Source organism: Pristiophorus japonicus, unplaced genomic scaffold (genome assembly GCF_044704955.1).
Source record: "Pristiophorus japonicus isolate sPriJap1 unplaced genomic scaffold, sPriJap1.hap1 HAP1_SCAFFOLD_462, whole genome shotgun sequence".
Classification (NCBI taxonomy): Eukaryota; Metazoa; Chordata; class Chondrichthyes; family Pristiophoridae; genus Pristiophorus; species Pristiophorus japonicus.
This window is the reverse complement of record NW_027254366.1, coordinates 196632-219596: the sequence shown is the minus strand read 5'-3', so window position 1 is coordinate 219596 and position 22965 is coordinate 196632. Positions and strand designations below refer to the sequence as shown.

The window sequence follows — 22965 nt, the reverse complement described above, 5'->3', positions numbered from 1 at the left end:
CCACACGGGGAAACATCTTCTCTACGTCTCCCCGATCGAACCGGTGATGATGTTAAAGCTGCTGCCCCATGTAGCACAGGGTTTCCCGGCCCTGTGGGCCGCGGGTTTTGCCACAGAGCGGTGTGAATGGCAGCGGTGAGGTTCCCTGCGACCTCCGCGATCCTCCGGTCGGGTTTAATGGCAACGCTGAGCGGCACCAACGGGCAGAGCCGCGCCGGGCGGTGCAACACCGGCCGGAGATGGGGCTTCCCCCGACTGGTCCGCCGGGGAAATCAGAGCGGTGTGGCATTGCCGGTGGCAGGGTGGACGGTAAATACTCCGCAGCTCAGCGCCAGTGTTTGTTCTGTTAATGTTTTCAGTGGTTTGTGTGGTGCTGGCGTGGACTATGTTCTGGGAATGTTTCAATCTGTATTTTAATGGCCCACCCCTCAGACCTATCTTGGAGCACACGGCCCCGGCACTTTAGTTGGCAAGCTTCCCATCCTAGCCCCACGAGAGGTGTCCACGCCCTCTGACACAGGGCCCAGGTGGCGATACTTCCTTATCAAAGCGCAAACGGCTCCCGGCCGCTAACTTTCCCGCCTAAAGTCCGGCCCTTACACTCTGATTTTCCAAGGGGTTTGTGGCCTCCTCATTCTTCCAACCAATTGCACCACCTCACACTGACTGCTGTAATTCATTTGCCAATTACATGGCGACTCTGAAGTTTATTCACGGGTTTTGCCTGTCGCAGGGCCCCCATGGTTTCGGCTGGGGAGTGTTACACATACTGGCCTCAGAGGCAATACAACAAAGGTTCACCAGACTGATTCTCCGGATGGGGGGATTGTCCTACAAGGAGAGATTGAGTTGAATGGGCATGTAATCTCTGGAGTTTAGAAGAATGAAACATAAAAACATAGAAAATAGGTGCAGGAGTAGGCCATTCGGCCCTTCGAGCCTGCACCACCATTCAATAAGATCATGGCTGATCATTCCCTCAGTACCCCTTTCCTGCTTTCTCTCCATACCCCTTGATCCCTTTAGCCGTAAGGACCATATCTAACTCCCTCTTGAATATATCCAATGAACTGGCATCAACAACTCTCTATGGTAGGGAATTCCACAGGTTAACAACTCTCTGAGTGAAGAAGTTTCTCCTCATCTCGGTCGTAAATGGCTTACCCCTTAGCCTTAGACTATGACCCCCTGGTTCTGGAACTCCCCAACATTGGGAACATTCTTCCTGCCTCTAACCTGTCCCGTCCCATCAGAATTTTATATGTTTCTATGAGATCCCCTCTCATTCTTCTAAACTCCAGTGGATACAAGCCCAGTTGATCCAGTCTCTCCTCATATGTCAGTCCTGCCATCCCGGGAATCAGTCTGGTGAACCTTCGCTGCACTCCCTCAATAGCAAGAACGTCCTTCCTCAGATTAGGAGACCAAAACTGAACACAATATTCCAGGTGAGGCCTCACCAAGGGCTACTGGGGCTGGAAGGGTTACATTATGAGGAGGGGTTGTATTGGTGAGGTTTGTAAACCTTTGAATAAAGGCTATGCGGCGATCTGATCAAGATGCTTTAGATGATCAAAGGAGTCGATCGGGTAGACAGAGAGAAACTATTCCCTCGGGTGGGGGGAGTCCAGAACAAGGGGCAGGACCTTACAATGAGAGCCCGGCCATTCAGGGTGATGTCAGGAGCACTTCTTCACACAAAGGGCGGTGGGAATCGGGAACTCTCTCTCCCCCAAAAGGCTGTGGGTGCTAGGGGTCAATTGGATCTTCCTATACTGAGATGGATAGAGTTCGTTGGGTCGAGGGATCGAGGGATACGGAGCAAAGATGGGTAAATGAGGTGGAGATACAGATCAGCCTCGATCTCATTGAATGGGGAATGGGCTGGAGGGGTGAATGGCCTCCTGTCCCTAATGTCCCCAGGACTGTTGGAGTGGGCTGGAGGAGTGAATGGCCTCCTGCCCTGAATGGCCCCAGGACTGTTGGAGTGGGCTGGAGGGATGAATGGCCTCCTGTCCCTAATGTCCCCAGGACTGTTGGAGTGAGCTCAAGGGGTGAATGGCCTCCTGCCCTGAATGTCCCAGGACTGTTGGAGTGAGCTCGAGGGGTGAATGGCCTCCTGCCCCTCATGTCCCCAGGGGTGTTGGAGTGGGCTGGAGGGGTGAATGGCCTCCTGCCCTGAATGTCCCCAGGGGTGTTGGAATGGGCTCGAGGGGTGAATGGCCTCCTGTTCCTAATGTCCCCAGGACTGTTGGAGTGGGCTCGAGGGGTGAATGGCCTCCTGTTCCTAATGTCCCCAGGACTGTTGGAGTGGGCTCGAGTGGTGAATGGCCTCCTGTCCCTAATGTCCCCAGGACTGTTGGAGTGGGCTCGAGGGGTGAATGGCCTCCTGTCCCTAATGCCCCCAGGGGTGTTGGAGTGGGCTGGAGGGGTGAATGGCCTCCTGTTCCTAATGCCCCCAGGACTGTTGGAGTGGGCTCGAGGGGTGAATGGCCTCCTGTTCCTAATGCTCCCAGGACTGTTGGAGTGGGCTCGAGGGGTGAATGACCTCCTGTTCCTAATGCCCCCAGGGGTGTTGGAGTGGGCTGGAGGGGTGAATGGCCTCCTGTTCCTAATGCCCCCAGGACTGTTGGAGTGAGCTCGAGGGGTGAATGGCCTCCTGCCCTGAATGTCCCTTCACTTACCATCGGGGAAGTCAGGGTGACAGAGCTGCAGGTCCTTACAGGTGCGAGCTGGGTTGAATTGTGTGCCCATTGGGTTCTTCATTCGATCAACTTCCATTTTCAAGTTGTCAAGAGAGCCAAAGATGTCCTCCATCCCTTCAGCATAATCCAGGATATTGTCGTTCTGATCAGCCTGCATCGCGTCCGACGATCGCCGTGTCTTCTTTGGTGTCCGGATTGGCAGAGGCTGGATGACCTCACCAGGTGGGCCCTTTATATTAACACATACAATAGCGAGATGATTAAACCCTCGCTCAGGATAAAGCAAGGCGCGATATCAAACCTTTATGGGATTCGGATGGGCTGGGTGAAGCAGGTTCACTGGTAACTTTCAAAAGGGATTTGGATAAATAGTTGAAGGGGAGACATTTGCCGGGCTGTGGGGGAAGAGCGGGGAGTGGGACTGATTGGATTGGCCTTCCTCCTCTCCCCACTAACCAGGGCACGACCCGATCTCCAGCTAAAACAACACAATGTATTTATATAGCGCCTTTAACGTAGTGAAACTTCCCAAGGTGCTTAACAGGAGTATTATACAATAAAATATTTGACACCGAGCCGCATAAGGAGAAATGAGGGCAGGTGACCAAAAGCTGGTCAAAGAGGTCGGTTTTAAGGAGCGTCTTGAAGGAGGAGAGAGAGGCGGAGAGGTTTAGGGAGGGAGTTCCAGAGCTTGGGGCCCAGGCAACACAAGGCACGGCCGCCGATGGTGGAGCGATTATAATCAGGGATGCTCAGGAGGGCAGAATTAGAGGAGCGCAGACATCTCGGGGGGGTTTGTGGGGCTGGAGGAGATTACAGAGATAGGGAGGGGCGAGGGCCATGGAGGGATTTGAAAATAAGGATGAGAATTTTGAAATCGAGGCATTGTAGGTCAGTGAACACAGGGGGTGATGGGTCAATGGGACTGGGTGTGAGTTAGGACATGGTCAGTGAGCACAGGGGGTGATGGGCCAATGGGACTGGGTGTGAGTTAGGACACGGTCAGTGAGCACAGGGGGTGATGGGTCAATGGGACTGGGTGTGAGTTAGGACACAGTCAGTGAGCACAGGGGGTGATGGGTCAATGGGACTGGGTGTGAGTTAGGACATGGTCAGTGAACACAGGGGGTGACGGGTCAATGGGACTGGGTGTGAGTTAGGACATGGTCAGTGAGCACAGGGGGTGATGGGTCAATAGGACTGGGTGTGAGTTAGGACACGGTCAGTGAGCATAGGGGGTGATGGGTCAATGGGACTGGGTGTGAGTTAGGACACGGTCAGTGAGCACAGGGGGTGATGGGTCAATAGGACTGGGTGTGAGTTAGGACACGGTCAGTGAGCATCGGGGGTGATGGGTCAATGGGACTGGGTGTGAGTTAGGACACGGTCAGTGAGCACAGGGGGTGATGGGGAAACGGGACTGGGTGTGAGTTAGGGGACTGGGTGTGAGTTAGGACACGATCAGTGAGCACAGGGGGTGATGGGGGAACGGGACTGGGTGTGAGTTAGGACACGGTCAGTGAGCACAGGGGGTGATGGGGGAACGGGACTGGGTGTGAGTTAGGACACGGTCAGTGAGCACAGGGGGTGATGGGGGAACGGGACTGGGTGTGAGTTAGGACACGGTCAGTGAGCACAGGGGGTGATGGGGGAACGGGACTGGGTGTGAGTTAGGACACGGTCAGTGAGCACAGGGGGTGATGGGTCAATGGGACTGGGTGTGAGTTAGGACACGGTCAGTGAGCACAGGGGGTGATGGGTGAGCAGGACTCGGTGCGAGTTAGGACACGGGGCAGCCGAGTTTTGGATCACCTCTAGTTTACGTAGGGTAGAACGTGGGAGGCCAGCCAGGAGTGCGAAACGATAAAATAGAGCACAGATTGAAAATTCTATCCCGAGGACAACTCCGGGACAGAAAGATGCTGGGAATTTAGAATCACCGAAACTCACAGCACGGGAGGCCGTTCAGCCCATCATGCCTGTGTCGGCTCTGTGACCTCTCCCAACAGTCGAGACTGGTGCAACTGTGGTGGGCTGTGAGTGCCACTAGTGAGGCTGGAATTTAATCCCCATCCCGAGTAGTCCAGGGATTTGTGTCTCGCTCGGACACTTCAGGGGGCAGTTATCGTCAACCACGCTGGTGTGGGACGGGAGTCACCTATAGGCCCAGCCCGGGTAAGGGCGGCAGGTCTCAGTGAACCCCTTGGGTTTGTAGTGCAATCCGACAGGAAACGCTTGCTTCCATTGAGCCCAGATTGTTATTCCCAGATTTATTAAACGGAATGCAAATTCTCCAACGTGGTGGGATTTGATCTCCGGTTGTCTGGATTATCGCTCCGGGAACCTTTCCGCCTGCGTGTCTCTACCTGCACAGCTTTCCATGTTCCCTGAGTAGGAGGGATTAACGGGTCGCTCACGAGTACAATAACGTTTGTTTCCCTGGTGGGCCTTGGCATTTGTGTAAAATACACTCCGAGGACAAGACTTGAGGCCAGAATTGATCTTACATTTATATTCAGTGAAAAAACATGACAAGTTAATGAATGGGCAAAATGATTCTGTTTTATATTCTCTGTCTCTACATCTTTAGCTGTGTTGACTGAGCAATTGGATTGGTTTATAGATAACTTAATATTCAACAATTTACCACATTACAACAGTGACTACACTTCAAATGTGTTCATTGGCCGTGAGGGGCTTTGGGGCATCCTGGAGTTGTGAAAAGCACCATCGAAATGCAGGTCTTTCTAATATCACGACCGAGATCCCAGCTTCTGCTGAATAAAGTTCTGCATCAATATTTTCACTGAACAAACATTGTGCGCCATTTTGCGGCGTTGCAGTGATACTTACAGGAGGGCCAGGAACCCCAATAATACCGGTGTCACCCTTCTGACCAGCGGGACCCTGTAAACAAGGACAGACAGGTGAGGGCATCGCAGCAGCAGATACACCCGGGGAACACGCACAATTTCACAGAACGAGAGAGAGAAAGACTGTGTTCACTTACCGTCGACCCCTTCGAACCCTTTGGACCCAGCGGACCCTGGGATCAAACAAAGAAACAGGTGTCAGACACTCCTCGAAACCGAGACAGTTCACAGACCGCGATGCGCAGGCACCCTGTTACACAGTCGGAGCGCGTGATTCCGTCATGGCTCAGTGACCCATTATGCCGCGAGATTTCAGGTTTAACACAAGTACTGCAGTGGCATTGGTCACAATTCTGTCGGGAATGTTGCAAAAGCGACGGCAAAGATCCCACTATCCAAACACAGAATGTGGAACCCAGACAGGTGTGGAGCATAAACCCTGACATGGAGCCAACAGGCCATTGGGCCCACCGCTCCGTGCCGGGGTTTATGCCCCACCGCTCCGTGCCGGGGTTTATGCCCCACCGCTCTGTGCCGGGGTTTATGCCCCACCGCTCCGTGCCGGGGTTTATGCCCCACCGCTCCGTGCCGGGGATTATGCCCCACAGCTCCGTGCCGGGGTTTATGCCCCACCGCTCCGTGCCGGGGTTTATGCCCCACCGCTCCGTGCCGGGGTTTATGCCCCACCGCTCCGTGCCGGGGTTTATGCCCCACAGCTCCGTGCCGGGGTTTATGCCCCACCGCTCCGTGCCGGGGTTTATGCCCCACCGCTCCGTGCTGGGGTTTATGTCCCACCGCTCCGTGCCGGGGTTTATGCCCCACCGCTCCGTGCCGGGGTTTATGCCCCACCGCTCCGTGCCGGGGTTTGTGCTCCACACCAGCCCCCTCCCACCCCTCTCCATCTCACCCTATCCCCATATCCTTCTATTCCTTTCTCCCCCATGTGTTTATCCAGCCTCCCCTTAAATACATCGATACTATTCACCTCAACCCCTCCCTGTGGCAGCGAGTTCCACATTCTCACCGCTCTCTGGGTAAAGAGGTTTCTCCTGAATTCCCCATTGGGTTTATCAGTAAATCTTCTTCTTTCGATGTTCGTACCAAAGGACATTAAACATCGTTATCCAAGTTGGATATCCAGACCGAAGCCTCCGGTGTAACAGCGTGGATATCTGCCTGTGAATTCCCTCTGAGGGCAAAGCTCGATGATGTGCTCCAGGGTCTGATTAGGAGCTCCACAGTCGCATGACGGTGAGGCTTTAATCTTCCACCGATGGAGAAGCTGTCAGCATCAACCGTGACTGGTTCTGAGGCGGTTGATGGCTGTCCACTGTTTGTGAGGAACGTTTGACCCTACAGGTTGGACTGTGGGCTCCTCGATAAGGAATCCATTCAGTGTGTCCCAGTTCTGGTCTCCCCCACAAGTGGAAACATCTTCTCTACGTCTACCCTATCCAACCCTTTCATAATCTTATAGACCTCCATCAGGTCCCCCCTCACCTTCTCCTTTCTCGAGGGAAGAGCCCCGGGCTGTTCGGCCTTTCCTGATAGTTAGAACCTCACAGATAGTTAGCTAGAGGCCCCTCCTGCGTCTAGGTTGTATGTAAAAGATTCCAAGGCACCATATTGAAGAGCAGGAGAGATCCTTCCGTGTGTCCTGGACCTCTGTCAGATCAGCAATGCCCACAATCCCTCGCACTGTTTATGCTGAAATAGTTAAAGTTTACTTACAGGCAACCCAGGGGGGCCAGGAGGTCCAAGAGGTCCCGCAGACCCAGTCATACCCTGCAGAGAGACAGAGAGAGACACAACACATCAGCAGGCACAGATCACCCAACCACAGGCCTTTCTCGCGGTGACAATCAAGCGATTGCTTTCTAAATCGTTCCATATCTCTTTTTGTTTTGAAATCCATCCATGGCCCTGGCCCCTCCCTAACTCTGTAACCCCCTCGAGCCCCACAACCCTCCGAGATCTCTGCGCTCCTCCAATTCTGACCTCTTGCACAACCTCGATTTCCATCACTCCACCATCGGTGGCCGTGCCTTCAGCTGCCTGGGCCCCAAGCTCTGGAACTCCCTCCCTAAACCTCTCCGACCCTCGAACTCTCTCTCCTCCTTTCAGATGCTCCTTAAAACCTGCCTCTCTGAGCAAGCGAGAGGTTCCTTGGCCAAATATCCACTTATGTGCCTCGGTGTGAACTTGTGTCTGATTTATGACCCTGTGAAGTGCCTTGGGAAGTTTGACGGCATTAAAGGTGCTAATTGCTGTAATTAAAAGCTCAGTTTCCTTCATTGAGGTGGTGAATATTCATATCTATACCTGTACCCAGTCCACGTACTGAGCAAGTAATGGAAATCACATCCCCTCTCAAACTTGGCAGCGTGAAAATTCAGGTGCTGGATTCCTCAGGGCAAACCAGTCGTGCAGTGCGAGCCTCGAGAACAGGATCAGAAGGACACCATTCACCCCTCGCATCTGTTCACCATTCATCGCAACCTGTCGGAGGGGCAATACTGAAGGAGGGCTGTACTGTCGGAGGGGCAGTACTGAGGGAGGGCTGCACTGTCGGAGGGGCAGTACTGAGGGAGGGCTGTACTGTCGGAGGGCAGTACTGAGGGAGTGCTGCACTGTCGGAGGGGCAATACTGAGGGAGTGCTGCACTGTCGGACGGGCAGTACTGAGGGAGGGCTGCACTGTCGGAGGGGCAGTACTGAGGGAGGGCTGCACTGTCGGAGGGGCAGTACTTGGGGAGTGCTGCACTGTCGGAGGGGCAGTATTGAGGGAGCGCCGCACTGTCGGAGGGGCAGTACTGAGGGAGTGCTGCACTGTCGGAGGGGCAGTACTGAGGGTGCACCGCACTGTCGGAGGGGCAGTATTGAGGGGGAGCCGCACTGTCGGAGGGGCAGTACTGAGGGAGAGCCGCACTGTCGGAAGGGCAGCACTGAGGGAGCGCCGCACTGTCAGAGGGGCAGTACTGAGGGAGCGCTGCACTGTCGGAGGGGCAGTACTGAGGGAGGGCTGTACTGTCGGAGGGGCAGTACTGAGGGAGGGCTGCACTGTCGGAGGGGCAGTACTGGGGGAGTGCTGCACTGTCGGAGGGACAGTACTGAGGGAGGGCTGCACTGTCGGAGGGGCAGTACTGAGGGAGCGCCGCACTGTCGGAGGGGCAGTACTGAGGGAGCGCCGCACTGTCGGAGGGGCAGTACTGAGGGAGCCCCGCACTGTCGGAGGGGCAGTACTGAGGGAGCGCCGCACTGTCGGAGGGGCAGTACTGAGGGAGCGCCGCACTGTCGGAGGGGCAGTACTGAGGGAGAGCCGCACTGTCGGAGGGGCAGTACTGAGGGAGCGCCGCACTGTCGGAGGGGCAGTACTGAGGGAGCGCCGCACTGTCGGAGGGGCAGTACTGAGGGAGCGCTGCACTGTCGGAGGGGCAGTACTGAGGGAGCGCCGCACTGTCGGAGGGGCAGTACTGAGGGAGCGCCGCACTGTCGGAGGGGCAGTACTGAGGGAGTGCCGCACTGTCGGAGGGGCAGTACTGAGGGAGTGCTGCACTGTCGGAGATGTTAAACCTAAGACCTGCACCAGGGGATGAAACGGAAGTTAAGGAGGGAGTGCTGCTGATCTCAGTGGTGTTGCTGGACTTGCTCCATTAATACAAAATACAGGCTGGCTTTCCTGTGCACGAGTTTGCAATGAAAGAGATGGTCCTGCAGCACATTTGTGGGAGCTTGCTGTGCGCAAATGAGTTGCCGTGTTTCCGACATTACAACAGTGACTGCACATCAAAAATAGTTTGTTGTTTGTGAAACGCTTTGGGACGTCCTGAGGTGGTGAAAGGCGCTATATAGATGCAAGTTCTTTTTTTCCCTTATATAACCAGGGTCACCTGACTCGTCCTTTTCCCCAACCAGGCCAACATCCCCAGCATCGAAGCACTGACCACACTTGATCAGCTCCATTGGGTGGACCACATTGTCCACATGCCAGACACGAGACTCCCAAAGCAAACGCTCTACTCGGAACTTCTTCACAGCAAGCGAGCCCCAGGTGGGCAGAGGAAACGTTACAGGGACACCCTCAAAGCCTCCCTGATAAAGTGCAACATCCCCACCGACACCTGGGAGTCCCTGGCCAAAGACCGCCCTAAGTGGAGGAAGTGCATCCGGGAGGTGCGCTGAGCACCTCGAGTCTCATCGCCGAGAGCATGCAGAAACCAAGCGCAGGCAGCGGAAGGAGCGTGCGGCAAACCAGTCCCACCCTCCCCTTCCCTCAACCACTATCTGTCCCACCTGTGACAGGGACTGTGGCTCTCGTATTGGACTCTTCAATCACCTGAGAACTCACTTCAGGAGTGGAAGCAAGTCTGCCTCGACTCCGAGGGACTGCCTATGATGATGATGATGATGACAGGACAGATACAGTTTCAAAGCCTGTCTACAACGGAACATGTTACGAGAGTAGCAATGAATGGGTTTGCTTACGCCGTCTCCTTTAGTGCCTGGTGTTCCCTGAAGCCCAGGCAGCCCTCGGTCTCCCTTCTCACCCTGTTCCCCCGGGGGTCCAATCAGGCCAATCAGACCAGGGTGTCCCTGGAAGAGAAGAGAGATTATCTCAGCATCGCTACATCTTTCATCATCAAAAAGGAATCATTCGCAAAACAACAACTTCAACATGAACTAGTTGATGAACTTGCTACGTTTAACAGAGACTCGAATTAAACTTATCACAGTCACACATAACGGAAGGACAGAAGGACACATCGCACTGTCACTCACTCACCTTCTCACCCTTGTTCCCGGGATCTCCCTTCAGTCCTGGCAATCCTGGTGGACCCTACGGGAAGAAAGTTTAGCTTAGAATCACAACCAAAATTATAATCCCAAACCACACTCCCATTAGTAACTCTTCACTCTGTATCTAACCCCGTGCTGTACCTGCCCTGGGAGCGTTTGATGGGACAGTGTAGAGGGAGCTTTACTCTGTATCTAACCCCGTGCTGTACCTGCCCTGGGAGTGTTTGATGGGACAGTGTAGAGGGAGCTTTACTCTGTATCTAACCCCCTGTACCTGCCCGGCGAGTGTTTGATGGGACAGTGTAGAGGGAGCTTTACTCTGTATCTAACCCCCCTGTACCTGCCCTGGGAGTGTTTGATGGGACAGTGGAGAGGGAGCTTTACTCTGTATCTAACCCCCTGTACCTGCCCTGGGAGTGTTTGACGGGACAGTGTAGAGGGAGCTTTACTCTGTATCTAACCCCCTGTGCCTGCCCTGGGAGTGTTTGACGGGACAGAGTAGAGGGAGCTTTACTCTGTATCTAACCCCGTGCTGTGCCTGCCCTGGGAGTGTTTGATGGGACAATGTAGAGAGAGCTTTACTCTGTATCTAGAAACAGCGAAACACAGAAACATAGAAAATAGGTGCAGGAGTAGGCCATTCGGCCCTTCGAGCCTGCACCGCCATTCAATGAGTTCATGGCTGAACATGCAACTTCAGTACCCCATTCCTGCTTTCTCACCATACCCCTTGATCCCTCTTGTAGTAAGGACTACATCTAACTCCTTTTTGAATATATTTAGTGAATTGGCCTCAACTACTTTCTGTGGTAGAGAATTCCACAGGTTCACCACTCTCTGGGTGAAGAAGTTTCTCCTCATCTCGGTCCTAAATGGCTTACCCCTTATCCTTAGACTGTGACCCCTGGTTCTGGACTTCCCCAACATTAGGAACATTCCTCCTGCATCGAACCTGTCTAAACCCGTCAGAATTTTAAACGTTTCACTGAGATCTCCTCTCATTCTTCTGAACTCCAGTGAATACAAGCCCAGTTGATCCAGTCTTTCTTGATAGGTCAGTCCCACCATCCCGGAAATCAGTCTGGTGAACCTTCGCTGCACTCCCTCAATAGCAAGAATGTCCTTCCTCAAGTTAGGAGACCAAAACTGTACACAATACTCCAGGTGTGGCCTCACCAAGGCCCTGTACAACTGTAGTAACATCTCCCTGCCCCTGTACTCAAATCCCCTCGCTATGAAGGCCAACATTCCATTTGCTTTCTTAACCACCTGCTGTACCTGCATGCCAACCTTCAATGACTGATGTACCATGACACCCAGGTCTCGTTGCACCTCCCCTTTTCCTAATCTGTCACCATTCAGATAATAGTCTGTCTCTCTGTTTTTACCAGCAAAGTGGATAACCTCACATTTATCCACATATACATCATCTGCCATGCATTTGCCCACTCACCTAACCTATCCAAGTCACTCTGCAGCCTCACAGCATCCTCCTCACAGCTCACACTGCCACCCAACTTAGTGTCATCGGCAAATTTGGAGATACTACATTTAATCCCCTCGTCTAAATCATTAATGTACAATGTAAACAGCTGGGGCCCCAGCACAGAACCCTGCGGTACCCCACGAGTCACTGCCTGCCATTCTGAAAAGTACCCATTTACTCCTACTCTTTGCTTCCTGTCTGCCAACCAGTTCTCAATCCATGTCAGCACACTACCCCCAATCCCATGTGCTTTAACTTTGCACATTAATCTCTAACCCGTGCTGTACCTGCCCTGGGAGTGTGTGACGGGACAGTGTAGAGGCAGCTTTACTCTGATCATTATCTGAATCTTACCTGGGGAGCTGAAGGAATTCACTGAATTTAGTCAAACCTTGGCTGCCCCGTGTCCTAACTCACACCCAGTCCCGTTCACCCATCACCCGCTGTGCTCACTGACCGTGTCCTAACTCACACCCAGTCCCATTGACCCATCACCCCCTGTGCTCACTGACCATATCCTAACTCACACCCAGTTCCATTGACCCATGACCCACTGTGCTCACTGACCGTGTCCTAACTCACACCCAGTCCCATTCCCCCATCACCCCCTGTGCTCACTGACCGTGTCCTAACTCACACCCAGTCCCATTGACCCATCACCCCCTGTGCTCACTGACCGTGTCCTAACTCACACCCAGTCCCATTGACCCCATCACCCGCTGTGCTCACTGACCGTGTCCTAACTCACACCCAGTCCCGTTGACCCATCACCCCCTGTGCTCACTGACCGTGTCCTAACTCCACCCAGTCCCATTGACCCATCACCCCATGTGCTCACTGACCGTGTCCTAACTCACACCCAGTCCCATTGACCCATCACCCCCTGTGCTCACGGACCGTGTCCTAACACACACCCAGTCCCATTGACCCATCACCCCCTGTGCTCACTGACCGTGTCCTAACTCACACCCAGTCCCATTGACCCATCACCCCCTGTGCTCACTGACCGTGTCCTAACTCACACCCAGTCCCATTGACCCATCATCCTCTGTGCTCACTGACCGTGTCCTAACTCACACCCAGTCCCATTGACCCATCACCCCCTGGGCTCACTGACCGTGTCCTAACTCACACCCAGTCCCATTGACCCATCACCCCCTGTGCTCACTGACCGTGTTCTAACTCACACCCAGTCCCGTACCCCCATCACCCCCTGTGCTCACTGACCGTGTCCTAACTCACACCCAGTCCCATTGACCCATCACCCCCTGTGCTCACTGACCATGTCCTAACTCACACCCAGTCCCATTGACCCATCACCCCCTGTGCTCACTGACCATGTCCTAACTCACACCCAGTCCCATTGACCCATCACCCCCTGGGCTCACTGACCATGTCCTAACTCACACCCAGTCCCACTGACCTATCACGCCCTGTGCTCACTGACCGTGTCCTAACTCACACCCAGTCCCATTGCCCCATCACCCCCTGTGCTCACTGACCGTGTCCTAACTCACACCCAGTCCCATTGACCCATCACCCCCTGGGCTCACTGACCGTGTCCTAACTCACACCCAGTCCCACTGACCCATCACCCGCTGTGCTCACTGACCGTGTCCTAACTCACACCCAGTCCCATTGACCCATCACCCCCTGGGCTCACTGACCATGTCCTAACTCACACCCAGTCCCATTGACCCATCACCCCCTGGGCTCACTGACCTACATTGGCTCCCGGTCTGACAACGCCTCGATTTAAAAATTCTCATCCCCGTGTTCAAATTCCTCCCTGGCCCTTGCCCCCTCCCTAGCTGTGTAACCTGCTCCAGCCCCACAACCCCCCGAGATCTCTGCGCTCCTCCAATTCTGGCCACTTGTAAAATCCCCAATTCCTTTGCTCCACCATCGATGGCCGTGCCTTCAGCTGCCTGGGTCCCAAGCTCTGGAACTCCCTCCCTAAACCTCTTCGCCTCGCTCTCCTCCTTTAAGAAGCTCCTTTAAACTTACCTCTTCGACCAAGCTTTTGTTCACCTGCCCTGATGTCTACTTATGTGGCTCGGTGTCAAATTGTGTCTGATTTATGCTCCTGGGAAGCACCCTGGGATAGTTTACTATATTTAGGCGATATGTAAATGTTTCTGTTGCACTATTTCAAAGGTTGTGTCGTTGCGAATCACAGAAATTAGAAGTTTACATCACGGAAGGAGGCCATTCGGCCCATCGTTAACGTGCCGGCCGACCAAAATCTACTCAGCCTAATTCCACATTCCAGCTTTCCAACCCACCGACGACAAAATAAGAACAGAAATAGTAAGTGCGTTTATTGACTTACAATTGGGCCTGGCGGACCATCTTGACCAGGTTGGCCTGGTAGACCTTGTTCACCCTGCACAGAAAATAAAAGATCATTTTAGTGAAGTTATTCCTCGCTAATCCTGTCTGATAATCAACACCAAATGAAATGTGAAAGGCTTGTGGTGCTTTTCGTTTTTCTACTTACGACAGGGCCCGGAATTCCTCGCAGTCCCTCGGGGCCCGATTTTCCTGGGGGTCCCTGAGGGCCCACTGGGCCAGTCTTGCCTGGGGGTCCCTCGGCACCTGCTTCTCCCTGTGGGCAAGGACGGAGAGCCAGGGTCAGCACACAATCAACCCTCAGTCAGCACTCCTCACTTACAGCAGCTTTACCATCTAACCCCTGATATTTTATTTATACACGGGATGTGTATAAATTTATTGCCCATCCCTAATTGCCCCTCGAGAAGGTGGTGGTGAGCCGCCTTCTTGAACCGCTGCAGTCCGTGTGGTGAAGGTGCTCCCACAGTGCTGTTAGGGAGGGAGTTCCAGGATTGTGACCCAGCGACGATGAAGGAACGGCCGATATATTTCCCAGTCGGGATGGAGTGTGACTGGGAGGGGAACGTGGAGGTGGTGGTGTTCCCATGCTCCTGCTGCCCTTGTCCTTCTAGGTGGTAGAGGTCGTGGGTTTGGGAGGTGCTGCCGAAGAAGCCTTGGCGAGTTGCTGCAGTGCATCTTGTAGATGGTACACACTGCAGCCAGGGGGCGCCGGTGGTGGAGGGTGTCATGTATTCGACTGTCATTGTAACCCATGTATAAGCTGACCTAAGTTGTACACCTTGAGAACACTGACCACAGGGGGCGAACTTGTGGGAGACACTCCTAACCTGGACTTCCCGGTATAAAAGGGGAAGCTCCACCCACCGTCTGCCTCTTGAGGTCTTGGTAATAAAGGTAACTGGTCACAGAGTGACCTTCTCTCAAGTATGGGCCTTGTGAGCATTTATACTGTATAGTAAGGACATATCATTGGCGACGAGAAACTGGGATTTAAACCACGCGAGCATGGCCACTAGCAGCACAGATGAGAGGTACTGTGTTGGTGATGATTGGGACAACTTTATTGAGAGACTACAGCAAAGTTTTGTCACTAAGGAATGGTTGGGACAGGATTCGGCCGACAAACGCAGGGCTCATCTCCTGACGGTTTGTGGATCCAGGACGTACTCCCTGATGAAGGACCTTCTAGCGCCAGAGAAGCCGACGGACAAGACGTTCGAAGAGCTCAGTAAGTTGATCGGGGAACACTTTAAACCGGCGAACAGCATGCACATGGCGAGACACCGGTTTTATACACACCGGCGGCGAGAAGGGCAAAGCGTTCCAGACTTCGTGGCAGATCTCCGGCGACTGGTGAGCCTATGTAAGTTCACAGATACATGCAGAGCGGAGATGCTGCGAGACTTTTTTATTGAGGGCATCGGGCACGCTGGGGTTTTCAGGAAACTGATTGAGACCAAAGACTTGACCCTGGAAGCGGCGGCTCTGATAGCCCAGACAATTATCTCAGGGGAGGAAGAGACCAGAATGATTTATGGCAAAAATCTTGGTTCAAATGCGGCAAACGACCAGGCAGTCAACATTGTTAACGCGGCACACAGTTCTCTAGGCAGACAGGGGCAATCGGACATGCCCCAGCATGTAGCCGAACCCAAAGGGGGAATTGAACAGAGACAATGGCTAGCTGAACGGTGATTCCTGCCATCGCAATGGATAATGTGGCCAGTAATGGGGCCATCAACACCTGTTAATGGTACGCTTAAGGACAGTTACAGAGACAGTCAGAGACGATCGACTGGTAATGGACTTTTTGTTTCCAACAACGGGGCCTCCAGCTCATGCTGGAGGTGTGGAGGCAAACACCCAGCCAGAGCTTGCAGGTATCAGCAATTTACCTGCAGAAACTGCAACGTCAGCGGTCACTTGGCACGTATGTGCAGGAAGCCTGGAGCCAGGTTGATGTACAAGGAGGATGGGCCCAATGTAAGCCCTACGAGGCCAAATGAATATTGCGGGAAATTGCTGGAAGCTGAAGTTCAGCGAGTTCATGTGGAGCACATATACAGTTCATACACCAGGACGCCACCGATAATGATGAAAGTGCTCCTCAATGGCATCCAAGTATTAATGGAGCTAGACATGGGGGCCAGCCAGTCCCTGATGGGTATCAAACAGTTCGAAAGTTTGTGGGTGTCCAAGGCCAGGAGGCCAAAATTATCGCCGATTGACGAACAGCTATGGACATATACAAAGGAGATCATTCCGGTGCTAGGCAGCACCACGGTAGTCGTGACCCACAAAGATTCGGAGAACAGGTTGCCACTCTGGATTGTCCCGGGGGACGGTCCCGCACTACTGGGGAGGAGTTGGCTTGCTGTCATGAACTGGAAATGGGGCGATATCAATGCAATTTCCTCTGTGGAGCGAGTATCATGCTCACAGGTCCTGGACAAATTTGACTCAATGGGCCCAAGTTTCCACGTGATTTGCGCCTGATTTTTAGGAGCAACTGGTGGAGAACGAACTATTTTAGAAATCGCAATTCTCCACATTTTATTTTCTGCAGTTCTAGTCAGGTAGAACAGTTCTACTTTGGAACAGAATTTTTTCTTCAAAAGGGGGCGTGTCCGGCCACTGACGCCTGATTTGAAAGTTTCCACAGTGAAAACGTACTCCAAACTAAAGTAGAATGGAGCAAGTGAAGATTTTTGTAGAACTGAAAAAACCTGTTCTACACATTAAAAAAATTAGGCGCAGGTTACAAATTAGGCGTCCAGAACGAGGGGGGGGGGAAGGGAACTCATTAAATTCTACAATCAATCCTTAGTTATACTTCTACAAATATTATACAAATAAATCCAACCTGAATAAACATTTATAAGCAAAGAAAAGATTAAATAAACCATCTTCCTACCTGTGTGAAAGTGCTTTCGGGACCGAAGGCTGAATGGGCCGGCCCGAGACTTCGGGCAGGGCCCGTCCCCAGCACCAGATTTACAGGTAGGTGGCGTTGGGTCGGGTCGGGTCGGGGAGTGGAGGTTCGGTTCGGGTCGGGGGGGGGAGAGAGAGAGAGGGAGAGAGAGGGGGGGAGAGAGAGGGGGGGGGAGAGAGAGGGAGGGGGGGGCGGAGAGAGAGAGAGGGAGGGGGGGGCCGAGGGAGAGAGAGAGAGGGGGGAGAGAGAGGGAGGGAGGGGGGGCAGAGAGAGAGAGAGGGGGGGGCGGAGGGAGAGAGAGAGAGAGGGGGGGGAGGGAGAGAGAGAGAGAGAGAGAGAGGGAGGGAGGGAGAGAGAGAGAGGGAGGGAGGGAGAGAGAGAGAGAGAGAGGGAGGGGAGGAGGTCAGGTCGGATCCAGTCCGGGAGCGGGAGTCGGGTCGGGTCCAGTGGGGGGGGGAGCACGGGTCGGGTCGGGTCAGTCGGGGGGGGGGGGGAGCGAGTGTCGGGTCGGGGGGGGGGGAGAGAGCGGGTGTCGGGTCGGGGGGGGGGAGAGAGCGGGTGTCGGGTCGGGGGGGGGGAGCGGGGGTCGGGTCGGGGGGGGGGAGCGGGGGTCGGGTCGGGGGGGGGGAGCGGGTGTCGGGTCGGGTCCAGTCGGGGAGGCGGGGAGCGGGAACAGGAGCGTGGGTCGAGTCGGATCAGTCGGGGGGGGGGGGGGGGGAGCGAGTGTCGGGTCGGGGGTGGGGGGGGGAGCGGGTGTCGGGTCGGGCGGGGGGGGGGGGGGAGGGGGGGGGAGAGAGCGGGTGTCTGGTCGGGCGGGGAGCAGGAGCCGGCCGTGGGAGGAGCCTCATTCACGCAGCCCCAGTGAGGCCATTGGGCCAGGGCTAGGGGCTGCGTGCTTCGGGCCCCTTCCACACAGTTCGGCGTCTGGAGCTACTGCACTTGCGTGCCGACTGTAGCGCGCATGTGCAGAGGTCCCGGCACTGTTTTCAGCGCCGGGACCTGGCTCCGCCCCCCACAGCTCGTGCTGCGCTGTGCCGAGGGCCAGAGGACCTGCAGGTAGGTGGAGAATACCGAAGATTTTTTTTTGCGCACTTTGTGGCGCGAAAAACGGGCGTCCAGCTCGGGACTGCGCCGTTCTAGGCACGGCTCGAAACTTGGGCCCATTATTTCAACCCAGCATTGGCACTTTCATGGGAACCAAGGTAGTGATCCACATAAACCCGGACACCAGGCCAGTACACCACAAGGCCAGAGCGGTGCCGTACGTGATGCGGGAAAAGATAGAATGCGAATTGGACCGCCTGTTGAGGGAAGGCATCATCTCGCCAGTCAAATTCAGTGACTGGGCGAGCCCGATTGTGCCGGTGCACAAGGCGGATGGGTCAGTCAGGATATGTGGTGATTAAAAGGCCACCATCAATCGGGTGTCACTCCAAGACCAGTACCCGCTACCGAGAGCGGAGGACCTCTTTGCGACGCTATCCGGTGGCAAACTTTTTTCAAAATTGGACCTGACCTCAGCTTACATGACCCAGGAACTGGCGAGTGAGTCGAAGAAACTGACCACCATCACGACACACAATGGGATTGTTTGAGTACAACAGATGTCCGTTCGGGATTCGCTCGGCCGCCGCGATCTTCCAACGAAATATGGAAAGCCTCCTCAAGTCGATTCCAGGGACGGTGGTTTTTCAGGACGACATCCTCATCACGGGTTACGATACTGAAGAACATCTCCACAACCTGGAGGAGGTGCTACGCAGACTGGACCGGGTAGGGCTGCGACTGAAAAAGGCGAAGTGTGTCTTCCTAGCTCCAGAGGTAGAATTCCTGGGGATGAGGGTAGCAGCAGACGGGATCAGACCTACTGCGTCCAAGACGGAAGCGATCCAGAGAGCACCCAGACCCCGTAACACGACGGAGCTGCGTTCGTTCCTGGGGCTCCTGAACTATTTTGGTAACTTTCTTCCCAAATTGAGCACGCTGCTAGAGCCGCTACACGTGCTCCTACGCAAAGGTCGCGATTGGGTCTGGGGGGACAGCCAGGAAAGGGCTTTTAATAGAGCACGCAATTTGTTATGCTCCAACAATCTGTTAACGCAATATGACCCATGTAAGAAACTTGTGTTAACGTGCGATGCATCGTCCTATGGTGTCGGGTGTGTGTTGCAGCATGTCAATGCCAAGGGTCAGTTACAGCCGGTAGCTTATGCCTCCAGGAGTCTGTCCCAGGCAGAAAGGGGCTACGGGATGGTAGAAAAGGAGGCGCTCGCATGTGTATATGTGGTAAAGAAAATGCACCAGTACCTGTTTGGCAGGAAATTTGAGCTGGAGACAGATCACAAACCCCTAACGTCCCTTTTGGCCAACAACAAGGCCATAAATGCGAATGCATTGTTCCGCATACAGAGGTGGGCACTCACATTAGCCGCCTATGACTACACAATTCGGCACAGACCGGGCACCGAAAACTGCGCCAATGCACTCAGCAGGCTCCCACTAGCCACCACTGAGGGGGCTACCGAGCATGGTGCTGAGATGGTCATGGCTGTTGAAGCTTTCGAAAGCGAAGGCTCACCCGTGACAGCCCGTCAGATTAAAGTCTTCACAAATAGAGACCCGCTACTGTCTTTAGTCAAGAAATGTGTCCTGAATGGGGACTGGGCAGCCACGTACGGGGCATGCCCTGAGGAGTTTAAACCGTTTCATAGGCACAAGGATGAACTCTCGATTCAGGCCAATTGCGTACTGTGGGGAAACCGAGTAGTTATGCCCCAGACGGGCAGAGAGGTGTTTATCAGAGAACTCCACAATGAGCACCCGGGCATTGTCAAATGATGAAGGCAATTGCTAGGTCACACATTTGGTGGCCAGGGATAGACGCAGATCTGGAACTTTGTGTTCGCAGGTGCGACACGTGTGCCCAGCTGGGCAATGCGCCCAGGGAAGCCCCCCTTAGCCCCTGGCCATGGCCCGCCAAGCCATGGTCACACATCCATGTGGACTACGCAGGTCCTTTCATGGAAAAAATGTTTTTGGTTGTCGTAGATGCCTACTCCAAATGGATTGAGTGTGCCATTTTAAATTCAAGCACATCATCTGCCACGGTAGAAAGTCTACGGGCAATGTTCGCCGCCCACGGTCTACCGGACATCTTGGTCAGTGACAATGGCCCGTGCTTCACAAGCACTGAATTCCAGGACTTCATGGCAGGCAATGGAATTAACCATGTTAGAACGGCACCGTTCAAGCCGGCCTCAAACGGCCAGGCAGAACGAGCAGTGCAGATAATCAAATAGGGGATGCTCAGATTCCAAGGGGGTTCCCTACAAACCCACTTATCACGCCTCCTGTTGGCCAATAGATCCCGACCACACTCGCTCACAGGGGTTCCACCCGCAGAGCTACTAATGAAAAGGACGCTCAAAACCAGGTTATCCCTTATACACCCCACCATGAAAGAAATTGTTGAGAGCAGGCGTCAGTCACAATATCACTACCATGACAGGAATGCGAGGGCGCGATGTATTGACGTCAATGACCCTGTTTTTGTCTTTAATTACGCTGCAGGGCCCAAATGGCTCGCAGGCACTGTGATTGCCAAAGAGGGGAATTGGGTTTTGGTCGTTAAACTTACCAATGGACAAATCTGCCACAAACACGTGGATCAAACAAAAAGGAGGTTCAGCAACCCCATAGAAGAAGCAGAGGAAGAACACGATATAGAGTTCACTCCACCACAGGTGACTGAACACCGGAACCAAGTGGAGGAGAGACCAGTCACTGTGGGCAGTCCGGACAGGCCTGAGGCACCGCAAACAGCAGACACTCAGGCCAGTGCCCAACAACCGGAGCCCCAACTCAGGCGCTCTACAAGGGAGCGTAAACCACCAGAGAGACTCAACCTGTGATCCCAATAAGACTTTGGGGGGGGAGGTGATGTCATGTATTCAACTGTCAGTATAACCCATATAGAAACTGACCTAAGTTGTACACCTTGAGAACACTGACCACAAGAGGGTGAACTTGTGGGAGACACTCCTAACCTGGACTTTCAGGTATAAAAGGGGAAGCTCCACCCACCTTCATCACTTGAGGTCTTGGTAATAAAGGTACCTGGTCACAGAGTGACCTTCTCTCAAGTATGGGCCTTGTGTGCATTTATACTGTCTAGTAAGGACATATGAGAGGGAGTGCGTGTTGAAGGTGATGGATGGGGGGCCAATCAAGCGGCTGCTTTGTCCTGGATGGTGTCGAGTTTCTTGAGTGTTTTTGGAGCTGCACCATCCAGGCAAGTGGAGAGTGTTCCATCACACTCCTGACTTGTGTCTTGTAGATGGTGGAAAGGCTTTGGGGAGTCAGGAGGTGAGACACTCACTGCAGAATACCCAGCCTCTGACCTGCTCTTGTAGTCACAGTATTTATGTGGCTGGTCCAGTTAAGTTTCTGATCAAAAGGCAAATGACTTGTTTGGTATTTACTCAGAGCACACATGACACAGGATCAGCAAACCGTAACTTCCAATGGTGTCAAGATCTCCCGATCTCCTGAGGGGGAGGGGGGAGAGTTGGTTTAAATGTGTTTCAATGGACAACAATAAAGGAGTCTCCTTGGAAACAGAAATAAAGATTTTCACTGAGGTCCTTAAAACAGTACATGTTTTCAAACACTATATATAGACAGGAACCGAGGAATCACTGGCGAGGAACGACCCAGTGTCCATCTAATTCACCTCCTCCCATCGTGCTCCCATGATCCACCGATAATGGAGTTGTTGACCAATCACGGCGATCGATCTCCATCAATGAGTCTCCCACAGACCCAGAAACGAGGTGAGGAAAACCCCTGCTGGGGGAGAGCTTTGGGACCCAGAGACCCAAAGTCCCCTGTTCCCCCCGAGCTCGCGACACCCCCACACAGCGCGTCCCCAATTACATGGTTAGCATGTAGGTACAGCAGGCGGTTAAGAAAGCAAATGGCATGTTGGCCTTCATAGCGAGGGGATTTGAGTACAGGGGCAGGGAGGTGTTGCTACAGTTGTACAGGGCATTGGTGAGGCCACACCTGGAGTATTGTGTACAGTTTTGGTCTCCTAACTTGAGGAAGGACATTCTTGCTATTGAGGGAGTGCAGCGAAGGTTCACCAGACTGATTCCCGGGATGGCGGGACTGACCTATCAAGAAAGATTGGATCAACTGGGCTTGTATTCACTGGAGTTCAGAAGAATGAGAGGGGACCTCATAGAAACGTTTAAAATTCTGACGGGTTTAGACAGGTTAGATGCAGAAAGAATGTTCCCAATGTTGGGGAAGTCCAGAACCAGGGGTCACAGTCTGAGGATAAGGGGTAAGCCATTTAGGACCGAGATGAGGAGAAACTTCTTCACCCAGAGAGTGGTGAACCTGTGGAATTCTCTACCACAGAAAGTAGTTGAGGCCAATTCACTAAATATATTCAAAAGGGAGTTAGATGAAGTCCTTACTACTCGGGGGATCAAGGGTTATGGCGAGAAAGCAGGAAGGGGGTACTGAAGTTTCATGTTCAGCCATGAACTCATTGAATGGCGGTGCAGGCTAGAAGGGCTGAATGGCCTGCTCCTGCACCTATTTTCTATGTTTCTATGTTTCTATGTTTCTACACCGAGTGTCCAGCCCAGACACAGCCCATTGGACCCACCGCTCCGTGCCGGGGTTTATGCCCCACCGCTCCGTGCCGGGGTTTATGTCCCACCGCTCCGTGCCGGGGTTTATGCCCCACCGCTCCGTGCCGGGGTTTATGTCCCACCGCTCCGTGCCGGGGTTTATGCCCCACCGCTCC

General features: G+C 53.8%; 1 protein-coding gene across 1 annotated transcript in view; it reads right to left on the bottom strand.

Annotated features, from left to right (window-relative positions):
• Positions 1-22965, bottom strand: part of LOC139252381 (collagen alpha-1(XI) chain-like) — a 185891-nt gene that overhangs the window by 8143 nt on the left and 154783 nt on the right. Inside the window, exons 18-25 of the mRNA XM_070873364.1 lie at positions 14361-14468; positions 14193-14246; positions 10361-10414; positions 10063-10170; positions 7310-7363; positions 5716-5751; positions 5559-5612; positions 2685-2934 (exon numbers count right to left, since the gene is read on the bottom strand). Of these exons, the coding sequence (XP_070729465.1) occupies positions 2685-2934; positions 5559-5612; positions 5716-5751; positions 7310-7363; positions 10063-10170; positions 10361-10414; positions 14193-14246; positions 14361-14468 (718 nt within the window). The remainder of the gene's footprint in view (positions 1-2684; positions 2935-5558; positions 5613-5715; positions 5752-7309; positions 7364-10062; positions 10171-10360; positions 10415-14192; positions 14247-14360; positions 14469-22965) is intronic.